This window comes from Aulonocara stuartgranti (assembly GCF_965226115.1).
Source record: "Aulonocara stuartgranti genome assembly, chromosome: 19".
NCBI lineage: Eukaryota > Metazoa > Chordata > Actinopteri > Cichliformes > Cichlidae > Aulonocara > Aulonocara stuartgranti.
In genome coordinates, this window is record NC_138955.1 from 11,171,119 (window position 1) to 11,187,256 (window position 16,138).

At 39.6% G+C, this 16,138-nt stretch overlaps 2 protein-coding genes across 5 annotated transcripts in view; both read right to left on the bottom strand.

The window, feature by feature from the left end:
* Positions 1–2,713, bottom strand: part of fndc3ba (fibronectin type III domain containing 3Ba) — an 89,470-nt gene extending 86,757 nt beyond the window's left edge. Inside the window, exon 1 of one of the 2 annotated variants that reach the window (XM_082516951.1) lies at positions 2,575–2,713. The gene's annotated coding sequence lies outside the window, so the exon portion shown is untranslated. Of the gene's footprint in view, positions 1–2,170; positions 2,473–2,574 lie in introns of those variants that run through there. The other variant, XM_082516952.1, reaches the window with a different exon arrangement.
* A 7,156-nt stretch (positions 2,714–9,869) lies between these two features.
* The window catches only part of ppp2r3a (protein phosphatase 2, regulatory subunit B'', alpha), a 60,726-nt gene continuing 54,457 nt past the window's right edge, over positions 9,870–16,138 (bottom strand). For all 3 annotated transcript variants that reach the window (XM_082516902.1, XM_082516903.1, XM_082516904.1), the window contains 7 exons: positions 14,421–14,664; positions 14,147–14,195; positions 13,961–14,050; positions 13,674–13,849; positions 13,410–13,528; positions 13,039–13,145; positions 9,870–12,935 (listed from right to left, as the gene is read on the bottom strand). In XM_082516902.1, coding sequence (XP_082373028.1) covers positions 12,842–12,935; positions 13,039–13,145; positions 13,410–13,528; positions 13,674–13,849; positions 13,961–14,050; positions 14,147–14,195; positions 14,421–14,664 — 879 coding nt within the window. In that variant the 3' untranslated portion in view covers positions 9,870–12,841. The remainder of the gene's footprint in view (positions 12,936–13,038; positions 13,146–13,409; positions 13,529–13,673; positions 13,850–13,960; positions 14,051–14,146; positions 14,196–14,420; positions 14,665–16,138) is intronic.

The following is a 16,138-nucleotide window of genomic DNA, read 5'->3' on the forward strand; positions in this document are numbered from 1 at the left end:
CGTGTTCTAGGTTACCAGTCAGACACATAAGTACACACATACAATGGCTAGCATCATCCAGGCTGCCCATTCCCTGACCCCATTTCAACCAGGCATACCAAAGAGTTTTATTAGGCCAGTAGCGAACCAGAGTACTAAGACAAAGAGAATCCTCTTGGCATCCTGAAATCACATGTAACATGAAAGTAACTTCCTTATTGTTCTTAGAATAACCACATTCTGAATATTGGACCCAAAGCTTCTTGTTTTAATATCATGTATGCTTTCTGTGTAGATGCTGGAGAAGTAGAGAAGAAAAATGTATGCCATATAAAAAGAACTTACCAGTGAATTGACATATAAGATATTTTAGCCTCCCTTTTCCTCATTATTTTGGTTGTCACTCATGCAAAAACTAATTAATTGGATCACAGAAGCTGCAATGTTAAAAATCACCCCATGTGTAGGCAGTGACGCACCATCACAGTTAGTGGCACAAAGGTGTGGGCTGCACCTGTGTGACAAATTTAAAACTTACATAAAGTGTTATTCAACCTCTGTTCTTTCTCTGTTTGTGCAAAATACATGGAAAGCTAAAGCAACAATGGTTACCCTCCATCAATGTGACTCCAGTATAACCCCAACCTGACTGTGTCTGCTTAAAGACACACAGAGAAAATGTGAAAATGAGAAGATAAGGATCATTTGATATAAAGTTGCATCAGTTTTAAGGCAAATCCTTGCTACATATATCCTAGGAGTTTCAGCTGTGTACAATGTTGCACATTTAATACAAGCTTCAGGCAACAAGCTGTGCTGAATCTGACACCAATGAAACACAAAGAATAATGCTGGAGCTGTAAAGCAGGATGGTCCCAAATCTGAAAGCCTATCTTACCTTTTAACCTGATTCCTCTTGGGATCTGAGTTAGAGCCAACAGATGCTACTTTCAGCAGAAAAGGCTTTTAATCATGTTAGAGTGCCACACTTTGATTAAAGCTTTACCTGCATCCAGCTGTCCACCTCTCAGCTTACTGTCCACAACTTAACTGTCTGATGCTAAAAGTTTTTGATGCTCTCATGGAAGCAAGATAAATTGCTCATTCAAGCAGCACAGGGAGAATTCCTTCACACTCTAAACCCAAATACACCTTTTCAGCTGGAAGCCGACCTCATTCATCCCCCTCAAAGAAAAGTCAGATATCTTTTTCTTTTTTTTCCGGGGGGGTAAAGAAAGGGAAAAAAATCATGGCCACATCAGCCTTTCACCAAAGGAATGTCACGTGACGTCATCTATTTGGGATCGGATTTCTCCGTCTCCCTTTCCTTCACTTTCTCCCATGAAAAAGTAGAAGAAGCGTACATGTGTGTGATGCGTTGGGTAATCCCCCCAAGCCCGTAACCAATATCATCCGACGTGGACCTGAAGCGCACAACACGGGGAGATATGCAACCCCCAAATCAATGCTCCAATTACACCTCACCAATACTGCCACCACCAGTAATGACATTTTAATGACAACTATTGAGTCCCGTTATTAAACAAGGGGAGAAAAAAAAGAAAAACCTGACAAGCTACCAACGATCCTGCAGCCCAACTCATCTGAAGTTTTCTCCTAATGCGGTGGGACAAGGGCCTATAGTCTTTCTGTAACTACGTGGACGTCAGATAATCGATCGTGTCGAGCAGAAGACCAATGTTTGATTTCCACGTCTGCATCAGAGAGGCTGAGAGAAAAATTTGTCTCCTGCATAAACAGACACGTAGTCGTTTCTGGGGGAGAGAGAGGGTGAGAGAGAGAGACTGGCTGGCTGGAAGGAATGCTAGGATATGCTGGAGTTGGGATTTTTTTTTTCCTCCTCCAAAGCTTTTCACTGCATTCTGCAAACGCACACAAAGTCAACGGAAAGTCGATCTTAAACGGCCCCTTCAACGCTTCTCGACAGTTATCCAACACAACAGAATCCCCTATAGTGTCAATTCAATGATTTCGCAACCCCCTCTGTCAAATCTGGCTGCCTCAGCATCTTCCTTTCCAAGTTATTTTCCAGCTATAAAAGTGCTCATTTCCTGATTTTAAGCAGCAACAACAAAAACGACGATTTCCACAATGCAAGTCACAGCGCACCAACAGTTGATTATTAGAAACAAGCCACGGAGACAACGGTTTTCTTCTGTTGCGCACTCACTCCATCTGAAGTCCTCGGAGACAAAAACACATTCTTTGGTGAAAGCTGAGAAATCGGGACCACAAAGAGCAGACTCCAAAACGCACAGTCCGACACATTCACGCGACTAGTGTGATGAATTAGCACGACTATCCCCTCTGCTTTGCTTTTCCTTATTGTTTCAAAATAAAAGGAATTTTTGAGCAACAAAAAAAAGTTTCGTTTCACCCTCCTCCGCAGTGGCAAAGCAATTTTCCTTTTTCCTTTGCGTTGGCCAAGTGGCCCAGACTGCCGGCGTCAGCGCTCAGCTCTCCAAACTCACACACAGACACACGCACTTGTAAAACTTTTTCAACATCCACTCCAGTTGCCTCGATCCCCCCACTTTGTTGGGAATGCTGCTTAAAAACTGTAAAAGAACTCACCTCGCTGCAATAAAATAATCTTCAAACAGACGTGGCTGCGCGATTTTTAATTCCCTGGGCCGGGTCTTGCCTGTCTGCTGGCTCGACGCTACGAGTACTGGGAGACTCCGCCATGTCAATCATAGCCGACCCACATGGAGCGAGATCCCGCCTCTACCGTAATGCACAGTGCGCAGTGAGAAAGCCAAAACAGAACGCTATAGCGCGCTTCTCTCACAGCATAGAATAAATGAGGGCGGACAGCGGTTTACAGTCATGAAGAAAAAGAAAAGAAAAACAAAAAAAAAAACTAGGGCACGATTATTTTTTTAAAGAAATAAAAGTTTTAAAGGAATATTTTAGTTACTTTAAAGCTATTAAATGCCAAATTTGCCTATCAAGTAGACTACAATTTTGAAGTGCCTTTAATGAATTATTTATTCCGATAGAGCTCAGTAATCAGAACATTTTGTATACAAAATTCACAAATACTGAGTTATAGTTTATTCTCTTTGTGATTCAACGAAAAAGATTCAAACTAAACACAGAACATGAAAAAATATTCTACGCATAAAATATGAGATCCTTTTATGCTTTTTATTGGTTGTTGACTCCTAAGACATCTGCGTTAATAGGTTATGTAAGCCCAAACAGGTGGGTGAACTCTAAGGCAAACAAACCCAAGGCTGAATTGATTTTATGTGTCATAATGCTACAGAATATATTAATTCCAGTACCCAGTACCTGTGTCATGTTTCTTGTCATTTCACATTTTTTAAGTTAAAAATAAATTTTAAAAAACTACAATTAAATTTAAAAAAAATCACCAAGAACTCAACAATAAATGTAAATAAATAAAATAAACTTCTCAAGTAATATACAATAATTTCTTATACCATACATTCAAACTAATTCACCCATAGCAGATTTTTGAGAGTGTCAAGTGGGTCAAAGCTCTGTTCCAGCGCCTCTAAAACATCTTTAACCACAGACCAAAGTCCCTCTGGTGGCTGAACTCGGCATCATTTAGCCCACCAAGAGCCCACAGTTTCAAGGGTTTTAGGTTCAGCATTGATACCTGACATCGATTAATGGTCTGATTTATTTTCTAAAACATATGTGGTGAATTTGCTACAGGTTTTAAAAAGAATAAGACTTTTCCAATACTGATCGGTGTATGATATGCTACACAATACCATATTGCATCTGTGCATGCATTCACCTTCTTCCCCCGGGGTTCATTATAGCAGACTTCCACACATATACAAATGTGCATGTTCGCGCTTGAAATTAAGACATCATTGCCAACAAGTGCATGTCACAATTAGAGCACAAAACGTGTCTCAGGGCCAAAAACATAATTTGTATAGATTCAATACAAACCTATAAATCCATCATTTGATGAAAACAGTAACTTTACTCTGACAATAAAAAAATGGGAGTAAAATCACAGATCAAAAATTGTTGTTAAATTGAAATCCACAACAAATTTTTACTGCACTTTGAGCCACTCATTGGCTTCGATCACAGAAAATTCAACACTGCAGAAAACCAGAATGACATTGTTTCATTTAACCCTGGCACGTGCAACAACAAAAAACAGGCCGTTCAATTCGTTACGTCTGTGTTTTGTATATCTTTGTCCACATTGATAATTCTTACTGTATTTTCAAACCGGCACTCAGAGCCAAATACACTCGTTGCCCCTGAGCTCTTCATTTCTCTCAGCTGGCACAGACAAACACATTCCAGCAACGACACTTAGAAAATAGTCACCGGTGTAATTCGAATCCAGCAAAAGAAATATGGTCCTTTACCAGGACAATGTGCCTGTGAGGAATTAAATGGAATTTGATTCAATTCAGTGAACACAAATCAACCCAAGGGGGCAACTGATATGGCAAAAAAGACAAATCATACTTGCCCACCAAAAATACGACTGATGATCAATGTGAGAGAACTCCTCTCCTTATAAGATGTCGGCTCAGCTTTTTCTGCTTTCATGTAGGTTATTTCCACAAAAACACTTTAGATTTCACAGTGTTCCCTAAAAACTTGACACCCTTTTGACTATTGTGCCTTGTACACACAAAATTCTTTGCCTCATATACCTTATTAGATGTTTTGATACAAATATTGTTATGTAGCTCCTATAGTAAATCCCCCACAAAAAATAATGTCCTAAATGTACAAGCCATAATGCAATATAAAATAATACTTAAACTGTGTAAAGCCATATCAAAATAAATATTTGTGTGTTCTTTTAGGTATTGAATCCTTCCCAGAAACCATCAAGAACACATTAAATGGTCTTCTTGACATTTTGATCACATCAGGTTCTTTTTCAAAGCAGACCAAGTTGGCACAGTTGTCATGGAAATATGGATGCTGCTTTCTGAGCCCATTAAGCATATCTCGTTCTCGCTTCTCTTGTACCTTTTAAATATAATAGCAAATACAAATACAATTTTATGAACACCAATGACTTGTGAGTTTACGTCCTTACACCACACTAAGCTCCTCTGTCTTAAATGCATCCTCACAAGGGGGGATGTAGATAAAGAGAAGCAGATGAGTTAGGGAAGGGCTTAGCTTTAAAACAAGAGAGAAATGAATTGTGCAACAGGGGCTGTAACTCAGAATCAAGAAGCTGTTCCCACAATTTTGAGCTGTGGAAACAATGTATAGTAGTCGGAGACAATCAGTCTGTGAATTAAAAAAAAATACCTTCTTGATTTAAATAATTCTGCTAACAAAGCCAAAGTAGGCCAACCTCCAGTGACGTGTTGGACCATTACAGACATTTAGTCACATTAGATTAGATCTGTGGAGGAGAGCGGATGAGGAAAGACTGGAGGGAGCAGATCTTGGAACAGCAACGCAACTATTTCCCCTGTATGTCAGGGCCAGGCCTCCACAACTGCCAGATGTTTACCACCAACCCAGCTGCTTTCTCTCTTGCCTTCTTTCTCCTCATCTCTCCTCCTCAGATTTTTTCTCTCTCTGATTCTCTTTAAACCAAGCCCACCCTGTAATCATGCACACTCACCAAAGGGCTTTGAAGTAAGTGGAATGTGTCCAGCCATATGATAATATGCACTCTATATTCTTATAACAGATAGAAAGTAAAGAAGGGAAAGCAGGAAATGAGATTATTGGACAGCAGCCAGCTCTTCAGTGTGGTTTTCTAGATGTTAATTATGCCCTCACTCCACTCTTAGATCTTGCACGTGTGTGTGTTTATGTATGCATTTATGGGTGTATGTTGCGTGTACATATGTAGTGTTTGTGTACACATTATCAGAAATGCTGGTCTAAGAGCGGGTAATGGGCTGATAATCGGCGCCTTGGAACAGAGAGGTGCAATATGATGGCGCGTGCATGTGTGTGTGCATGTGAGGTACTTCTTTCCAAAGATGTGAGGATGGAATTTACCTCATCATGAGTTCAAAAGAGTCAACCCAAGGCTCTCAGCAAACCAGCAAGTGCAGACATGTCTCCCACCTCTCTCTGCCCCCTCCAGTACACACAAACAAAACAGTGAAGAAGGCGCAGCAGCGCCTCTTCTTTCTCAGGAGACTGAAAAGATTCGGCATGAGCCCCCGCATCCTCAGGACCTTCTATCACTGTGCCATTGAGAGCATCCTCACTGGATGCATCACCACCTGGTATGGCAACAGCACCGCCTACAACTGCAAAGCTCTCCAGCGAGTAGTGCGGTGCTCTGAACGGATAATTGGAGGTGAGCTTCCCTCCCTACAAGACATCTACAGGAAGCGGTGCCTGAGGAAAGCGGGGAGGATCATCAAGGACTCCAGTCACCCCAGCCATAAACTGTTCAGACTACTTCCATCAGGAAGGAGGTTCTGCAGCATCCGGTCCCGTACCAGCAGACTGAGAGACAGCTTCTTCCATCAGGCCATCAGACTGCTGAACACGTCATAGACACCTCAGCTTCACTACTGGAACTTCAACATTATGCACTCCATACTGTACAGTAATGCCACTGTTTTGCACATGTCTCACTCTGTATATTTTATTTTATATATTTTATTTATTGTTTACTCTATTTAATTAGTAAAATATGTGTACACACACACACACACACACACACACGTAGAAAAATATTTAGTATACACATCCAGAAATGCATATACTATTATATATTGTACATATATTTATTAGTTTCAGATGTAGCCATTCTTGTATTTTTTGTTTACATTATTGTATTTTGCACAACTCTGTTGCTTGTGAAGCTCGCACACAAGAATTTCACTCACATGTGCTGTACCAATGTACCTGCACATGTGATGTGACAATAAAAGTGATTTGATTTGATAATGTTAAAACAAATTATATCTTTTCTCTTATTTGGACTCTTTTACCATTTTAGGCTTGTTTTGGGGGTCTTTTGGCTTGAAATAGATAGTATTAATATTCTATTTAGTATCTCTGGAGCATCTGGAACAAGAAGCGATTTCAAAGGCTTTCTTTGCCCAAGCTCATCTCTTTGTCTCGCTTTGATAAGATGAATTGCTTCCAGTTGTTTCCTTCCTCTTTTCAGGACTTTCTCAGACAGCTTTATCCAAAGCTTATGTTTCTGGCATCACTGGTATGCATGGAACAAGTACCGCACTCTACATTAATCAAGGCCTTACAGTGCCCATGCACTTCTCGTTGATGAGATCAATTGGTTCCAGTTGTCGCCTCACCATTTTGTGGGTTTCCCAGTCAGCTTTATCCCCACACAGTGTTTAGATGAGATTTGTATTTGTTCCATCTTTGCCAATCATGTCATATGTTCCATCTTAAAGAATACCTTCCAGTCATGACATCACGGTGGGGATTTCACACTGGCTGGGTCACCCCACCATAGGGTGGTGGGCGTTGGCAATCACAGCCATGGAATGTCTGTGACTCAAGAAGGTGGGCCAGCGATCTGGTTGGCTAATTTCTTTGTCCCTGACATTTGTGGAAAACAAGCAGAGTGCCATTTTAAACAATGACCAGTCCACTCTGACCTTCGCTGGGAGGCCAATTGCTCGTGAGCAAATCACAATGTGACACCGTGCCAGCTATTACACCATTGTTCGAACAATCAGTGCATTCAGAACAATAAACCCCCAGAAGAAACGGTGCCTGCAATCACCCTCATTTTGCCAAGAATTACATCCCCACAGAAATATATAACATACGTTTTCTTAAGTGCTATTTACACAAATCAGTTTTATCAAGATGGGTGAAAACAGAGGGGTGGAACTAAAACACTGTAAAAACAGTTTCATCTAAAAGCACAGTTAGCTGAAGCAATTAATTTGTGTGATCACAACTTGTGAATTAAAACAATATTATAATTAAAAGTTATGGTCCCCACAAGATGAAGCCTCCTGACATTTTCACAAACTTTTAAAAACATTAGAAGAATTGGGTACATGGAATAGTCCAAAAATGTCTTTTCTCGTGTGTTTTAGGCCAGCGGTCTCCAACCTTTTTTGCGCCACGGACCGGTTTATGCCCGACAATATTTTCATGGACTGACCTTTAAGGTGTCGCGGATAAATACAACGAAATAAAACTAGTACCGGTACCAAAAAAAAAGAAGATTTATTCATAACACACGTGAAAAGACCCAGGAAAACAGAGTTAACGATAAAAACGATAACAAAATAACGCTGAAAACCGATAAAAACCCTGAAAACCATACATTTCACACCTGAGCCTCAACTCTCACGGCCCGGTACCAAACGACTCACGGACCGGTACCGGTCCGAGGCCCGGGGGTTGTGGACCGCTGTTTTAGGCAACCTAACTGGGTAGGTAGGATGTCCAGGAGATACAACTCCATCTTTTTCACACAAGGTTGCAATCAGAGATCAGTCTGTGTAGTAGGAAGTTGGCAGGGTAAAGACCCTTCAATGTTCAGTGGGATGCATGAAATACTTGCATTCTCAAATGCATCTTCATCTTCAGTCACTTTGCTGATTTGTCCAATATCATGACAACTTGAGAGCCATGGTACAGACCTATATAGCACAAAGGATGACAAAATAACCTTGCTGACCTCATTTTTCAACAGTGCCATCAAACATGCTAAGGAGCTGGTTACCATTGTAACTCAAACACTGCGATTGGCATCACTGTAGAAACTTTAGTTTATTAAATTTTTAATTGATGAAAATATAACTGTCAAAATGGCATTCAAGGGGTTCAAAGCCTATGTCATTTATATATGTCATTTTCCATCCATCTTTTTAACCACTTATCCAGTTCAGTGTTGCTGGGGGCCACCATAGCGCCAACATAGAGAGAGAGAGACCCATATTCTTTTCATACTCATTTGCACACCCTTATTCATCTAATACACTGTAAACAATGCAATACCTACACATGCGCTACTGTAAAATAGCAAATGAGAAAGTTCACAGGTTAGAGTCAAATGTCAATCATATATATTCCACCCAGCATATTCTTTATATTTTTAGTTGAGCGATTTGTATATATTAATGCCATTTATTAAATTTGTAAACTCTGTAACATATTGTATTATTTAAATAGTTTAATCTGTTACTGTCTTGGAGTAACTGTAAGTCACATAATTTCCTAAGGAATTAATAAAGTATTCTAATTTTGATTCATGGAATGCATTTCTTACCATTGTTCTATTGTATAAAATTAGGTATTGCTTACAGTATTTTAGACACATTTGAGCCAATGCAACACTCGCTGAGAGCAGAAACAATGACACTGTAAGCTCAATGGAGATTGTCTTTGCTACTACAGATTAAAAAAAGGTTGTGTAGCTCATTGGCTTACTTGTCACCTGTATAATCATGCCTCTAAGCTGGGGCAGCAAAAACAGTATGCTTGGAAAACAGCTCAGCTGATGTAATCTACAATCACAATAAACCCTAGATTTTTGGTTGTTGCCAATTTGGGAATCTCATAAATATCCAAAAAGAAAAAAACAAAACAAAAAAAACCTCAACAATGTGACTCATTGACCACAGACTTCCTGTTTAGCTCCTGCTCTTGTCATGGAGGCTCCGATGCTAGCATATTGATTCACTGCAGCGTCATACAAGCCATATAGGGTCAAATGTTATTTGTTAAAAATAACTACAACAGATGAAATTAAACAACAACATGAAAAATCTTAAGCTTTAAGAATGAAAATAGCCAGTATCCAAGACGGGCTATTGAGCACCAGTGCATGCAAACACGTTAAGAGCACAAAGTGTGTGTACACAGGAGGGAATAACGATGTCTGAATGTGACACGTGTGTCATGGAATAAGACCATAAAGAGCAAAGAGGAAATATTTTTTTAAACATCTTTATTTAAACTTTTAAACTTAAAATGAAAGCAACAAATAACAGGAGACAGGACAGAAAAAAGAAAGAAAGATTGAAAGACTAAAAGAAAGAATTGATGGATGTAAAGAGGGAAAACCATGCCAATACAATAACCACCAGACTTTGCATCACATCTCAGCCTACTCAAGTTTTCTGTGCACAGATCAAAAATAAACTCTTTTCTCTACCTCTAAAAGTAAAGTAAAACTCCTGCATGGCTTTGCTCCTTGCCTGATGCTTGGAGCGTGAGCACCAGGATACTTTGCATAGAACCAAAAAGTCGTCGTCCAGACTTGATGTCTCATCACCATAATTAGTTCTTTCTTGTATACCGTATAGGTGAAGAAATCTCTTTAAGAGTGAATGAATGTGATCACAGCAGTGAAAAATCTGTCTCAACAGTTTCTATATTAGATGATATCTTGTATCTACAAATTTTGTGATTGTCAGGTTGGGTAGAAAAGAGGATTTCACCCACTTCTGCTGATAAAATCCACTGCACGTCTAACACAAGCATACACACAGCTAACATAATTTACCCCCCATCCCAAAGCCACACAGTGGCACAGTAATACAAACCATCATATTACAGTTGTTATGTCCATAATGGCTCATTATTACTGTTAATAATATTATAATATTGCTTCTTACAAAGCTAGAGAGATTTACAACAAATATAAAGCAGAAGTGGGGTGATCAAGGTCCTTAAAACCTTGCAGCATCCGCAAGCTGTCTTTTTTACCCTTCAACTGCAACTATACTATGGTGAGTCTGTACAGCAAATGCCAGAAAAGGATGTATATATATCGGTGAATTTAAAGCCACTGAGGACTACTACTAATTACAGAGTTATACAAGGGCACACACATCCACCGATCCTGGAGCACAATCCCCATGGCAACAAAACGGCTTGAAACAGAGCTACACAACACAGGCTCCTAAAGCACACTCTTCTATCAGTGCAAACACACTCCTAGCTATTACAGTAAATAAAGGAGTTAAAGGGTTCACAGACCAAACTCACATAGTGGCATCTAACCATAAACATTGATTGGGTTGTACTATAACAACTGGTTTTAAGAGATTTTAAGAAAAATGTGCCTGAAAAAAAAAAAAGAGGCTTCATATCAGTACAGAATGGACATTTCTGAATATCTATACAGCAATTGAGCAGTGACACATCTATGCATCTTAGTCTCTATAAAGCACAAACTGTAGTGTCAGGACAATGTACACTACAGAGAGTTCTACTGGAAACTCTTCAGCATGTCTTCTGTTGTTTGAATAACACGGACACGTGCTCAGAGAATCATTTTTTCTAAAAGCCACAAACACTGTAGTGAAGTGCTGTTTGAAATCTCAAACGTATCTACGTAATGGTTTGCCGGCATGATACCACTACATATGTGAGTTTAAAATTTGCTTTAGGCAACCTATTTATTAAAAGGCATCTTTAGTGGTGTGTTTTTGTGTGTTATAGGTAGAGTGGACTTCAGAAACGCTGATAAACAAATGATCAATAGTGATGAGATGTAAACAGGTATGTAAAAAGGGGATACTTTTGCAGAGACTAAACGACAGTAACAGTTCACATGAATTAGAAGGCAGTGCACAAATTCAAAAAAGGATGTGAGAGAATAAACGGAGAAGATAACTCTGATGATGAAAAGACAGAATGACTTTTCCCAGTTCTCTCTTTTTAACTTAAAACAATAAAGCTCAGCTTTCTGTGTAATGTACTGTATCGGTGCGTCTGTCTTGGATGTGCGCTGAGCTTACTCAAGCCCAATGTTTTTGTTCTACACTTCTGCTTGTCAAATTGAAAATTCCATAAAAAAATAAAGGTTTAACAAAGAAAAGAAAAGAAAAGAAAAGAAGGATGTGGGAAAACATACAGTGAGATGTTGCATGAGACTGGCAGGAACAACTTACAAATCGTAGGCACATCTATTGTTTCATTAAAAATGTTACAGGTGGAAATGTTTGGGCAACTCTACCGGAGAGTTTGATATGACTGGCATTGTGCATCACTTGATGTGCATATCCCATATCTTTCACCATTATCTGATTGAGAATTAATACACTGAAATTGTAGAGCTTGAAAATAACTGTCCATGACTCCAGAGAGCGTCCAGAGGTGGAGCGCTGATAGTGCTGCAACAATAAAGAACAGCTCAGGCTGTGCGGTGAACTAAACTCCTTCACAGAAATGACAGCCAGCCATCAAGCACTGTGCAGGCCACGGATGGCATGCAGTACCACATACTGGCCACTAAGTGGAGGTGCTGATATAACCGCTCAAGCTGTTCTATGACCTCTAATTAAAGGGACTAACAGCTTCCTTTACGAGAAACATGGTGACAAGATGCTCACACAGCAGGTTTCTCAAGGCAGTGTGTGTCATATTTTTAAGCAGTGGACTGTTGCTCTTCAATGGCAGTGTCTATCATTGTCATTATTTTTTCTACCTGCCAGTTTCTCCCACTAGATGCCTACTTGTGTGCATGGCAGGCTTCCCGTCAGTCTAACTTGAGCTTAGCAAAATTCTTAAAAAGATTGTCCTTTGGCAGGATTGTCAGTAGAGAATTCACAATAATTACATTATTTTACAGTTAAGTGTTTTTCTTTGAGTCCTTCTTGAGCTTACCAAACTTCTGTCTTTGGCTTCTGTGGAGCAAAAAGCTGGAGGCAGGGACATTCTTTTTTGTGTGAATACAGATGCATTATTGCACCAGACACCAGAACAATACTGGTTTATGGCCATACTCACACACACATACAATACAATAACTCCACAGAGAAATCATGAGACAGGAGCCAGAATTCCTTTCTCTGTCTGTCTTTCGATCCATGTATGGATGCATATATCCAGAGTGGCTCTCCATCACCTTGCTGCTTTCTGTTTACCAGAAAGAGAAGCCCAAGAATTCCAAGTTTTATGCAGACAGGTCTGATATGACCAGTTTTTCCATTTTCCCAATTTCTCCAGGAACTTGAAGCTCCTCAGATTCATAGTCATCATCAAATGACCTGGGAACACAACAGAGAGAACCAATATACACCTTTATTCTTAATAAAAATGATAAACTTTTAGTTAATAACGTGAATGAGTGTGAACGTGTCTACGCCTTACCCCTCGTGCAGCTGTTCATTTGCAGTCTCCTCTGCCACTAGTATCTCATACTCCTCTGAGGCATATTTATCCCAGTCAGATGGTTCTGGACCTTCACTATCAATGTCCTGGAGCGCCACAAACACAATACATATTGGTGTTTTATAGCTTTAGATAAAATACATAAAACTAAAAAAAATAATAATAATAAGAAGAAGAAGCGAAGAAGCTATATGGCACTAGAAAAAAATCCAGCCAGATTATACACTGTGGGGAGTCACAATTTCGAATCACTAATAACCTAACAAGCATGCCTTCGAGTGGATCATCACAATATCAAGAAGATCCACAGTTATAGTTGAATATTATAAATACATTTTGAAGATTTGCACCTTTTGCACAGCAAATGGGTCTCTCTGTTCATGGTCCAGGTACTTCTCCAGGTTGAAGAAAGTGTCAAAGAATATGTGAGCCATCCGGCAGCGTTTCAAGTCACTCAGAGTTATCTTACCTAAAGGAAATAAAACAAACACACATGCAGGTGTAATGTCTCAAAAGCACAATGGGTTGTGTTTGGCCGTCTACTGATTAAAACGTAATTGTGAAATAAGAAAAAAAAAAAAAAAGACTAAGGGCAAGAAAGTTTGAGCACTAACCTGGGTTCTCAGGTTTGACCAGGTCGAGCATCTGGCAGAGCAAATCCTGAAAGGGTAGAGGCTCGATGCCCATTCTTTCCATCCTCTCACACTGTTCTTCATAAAAATACTCCAACTCAAACATGGAAAGGACACCATCACCATCCACGTCCATGCAGCGGAACCAGTACTCTATACTGGAAAGACAGGTAACAAATGTGTTACGCACAGACTCAGATTACTTGTTGCATACCTGCAGTGTACTAATCTAAACAATCACACACATATCGGAACAACTTTTGAAATACCTGGTGGGATTTTTTTTGTCTTCCTCAGATATCAGAAACCAGACAAACTCAGCGTAGCTCATCCTGCCTTCTCTCTGCACAGCGTTACCCCTGGAAAGAAAAGAGGCAGAACCATTTAGATGCTCTACAGTTATTACAGTAAAGTAATTGGCTACGTATGCTTGTTCACGTGTGGGTTTTACTCACCGAGTAACAGCCCCTGAAAATAATCTCTCAATGATTCTGTTTGAGGATGCTGTTAAAATGGGAGAATAAAAAGACGAAGTAAATACACAGAAACAAGATGACACTATTTGTAAATCAGTGAAAGCACATTAAAATCAAACACTTAAGTACTGATTCAGACAATTAGATTTTTGGCTCAGTGCTCATATAAAGGATTAGAAAAACCCCAATTGAACTGCTATGGAGCTCTTTCAGCTGGGGGAAGTAAATCCTTAACTGAGATTTGTTTTCTTACCGTGGTTGTTGTATCTCCCCAGATCTTTGGGGTCAATGTACAGATCATGATCAGTGTCCAGCTCCCAAAACTTGCAGTAGATGACGTAAAAGTGTTCGTAGGAGAAGTAGTCAGTGATCTGGTTGATGTCGTCCTCTTCTTCCAGCAGGGCCAGAGTTTGAAGGAAATTACTCCGGCGTAGCTCCATCATTGTGATACGACCTTTCCATGACCGGTTCACTACATAGTATATCCGCTGGATCACCTGTGATGACATTATAGTAGAATAGCGACAAAGACAATTCTATTATATAATAGTTTTCATAAAATGCGCTAATAAAACGAAAGTAAAGCCTCATGATTAATGTGAAAACTTTTCATGATTAATCCTATAATTCAATATCTTCCAAATAACAAGACCTCACTATATTTCTAAAGGAGGTGAGTTTATTAAATTATGAGAGACATCTTTCATAATTTCTGAAATTTTTACATTAACTTTTAACCAAAGAATGATTAATATATCCTTAACAGTGGAGTAGAGAATTATTAATTCTTGATAAGGCTTTTAACAGAATTATTAATAAACCTATTTAGTAATTACAATCGCCTTTGCTGTCTTCAATTAATCATAGAAACTTAATTTGTCCAATTTAATTTATGTATTTGACATCTGGTGGTTTTTGTATTGGTGATTCTAAAAAGTTAAAATCAAGGCAAGGTCTAAAACTGAAACTGTCAAACTAAAAATAAAACTGATGACATTTTCACGAGGTCTGTACAAGCCCCGTCATCCAGATATATTAAAAATATTCCCCATCTAGCCAAGAGGAAGACCCACAACACTGGATTATCATCCATTTTCTGGTACATGGACCTCCATGGGTTACTAGCGTCTCATACAGTAGCACGTCAGCTGGTCTAAACTGAATAGGAAGTGTCATAAAATGGGAATGCAGGGGGTGTCTCTATGGAAAGGGATGGTAGGGAATGCATCAGTGTTTCCGTGAAGTCACCGTAGGCTGATGCATCGGTGCAGTGAAATCTCAGTACTTTTAAAAAGCAAACCCTCAGCTTGCACAGCTGTCCCCGTCTACATTCAAAGACTCACATGCTCTACTGTTAATATTCCACAGCTGAGGCACACAGAAGCTGTTTTGCTGACAACTTAAGAGGAGATTATGGATACTGTTCTATAGTGAGAGTAGGAAGCAGGTGGAAGAGAGTGTGGAGAGGTGGAGGTATGTTCTAGAGATAAGAGAAATGAAAGCCAGTAGAAGCAAGACAGAAGAGGGTGGCAGGTGGAACAGTGAACCTGCAAGGAGCAGAGATAGTGAAGACAGATGAGTTCAAATACCAGGGCTCAAATACCTAAGATTTTGGCTGAGAGTCACCAGAATGGATAAGACTATAATGCTAATCAGATTGAGTGGTTAAGAGACAAAGTTAGACAGACAAGGCTGATATGGTCGGGACATGTACAGAGGAGGGTGAGTGGATATATTAGTCAAAGGATGTTGAAGATGAGACAAAAACCACAGAAAAGATCAAGGTCATGCAGAGGGTTGACATAATGGAGGAAGATGCTAAGGCTAGTGTGAGTTGGAGGCAAATGTCCACTGTGGCAACCCCTATATGGGCTGCTCAGAGGCATAAGAATAAGGAAAAGGAGCAGGTGAAGGAAGAATATATGATTTGTTGGGTTTTTTTTGTATTTTATAACCTCATCAAGCGATTTC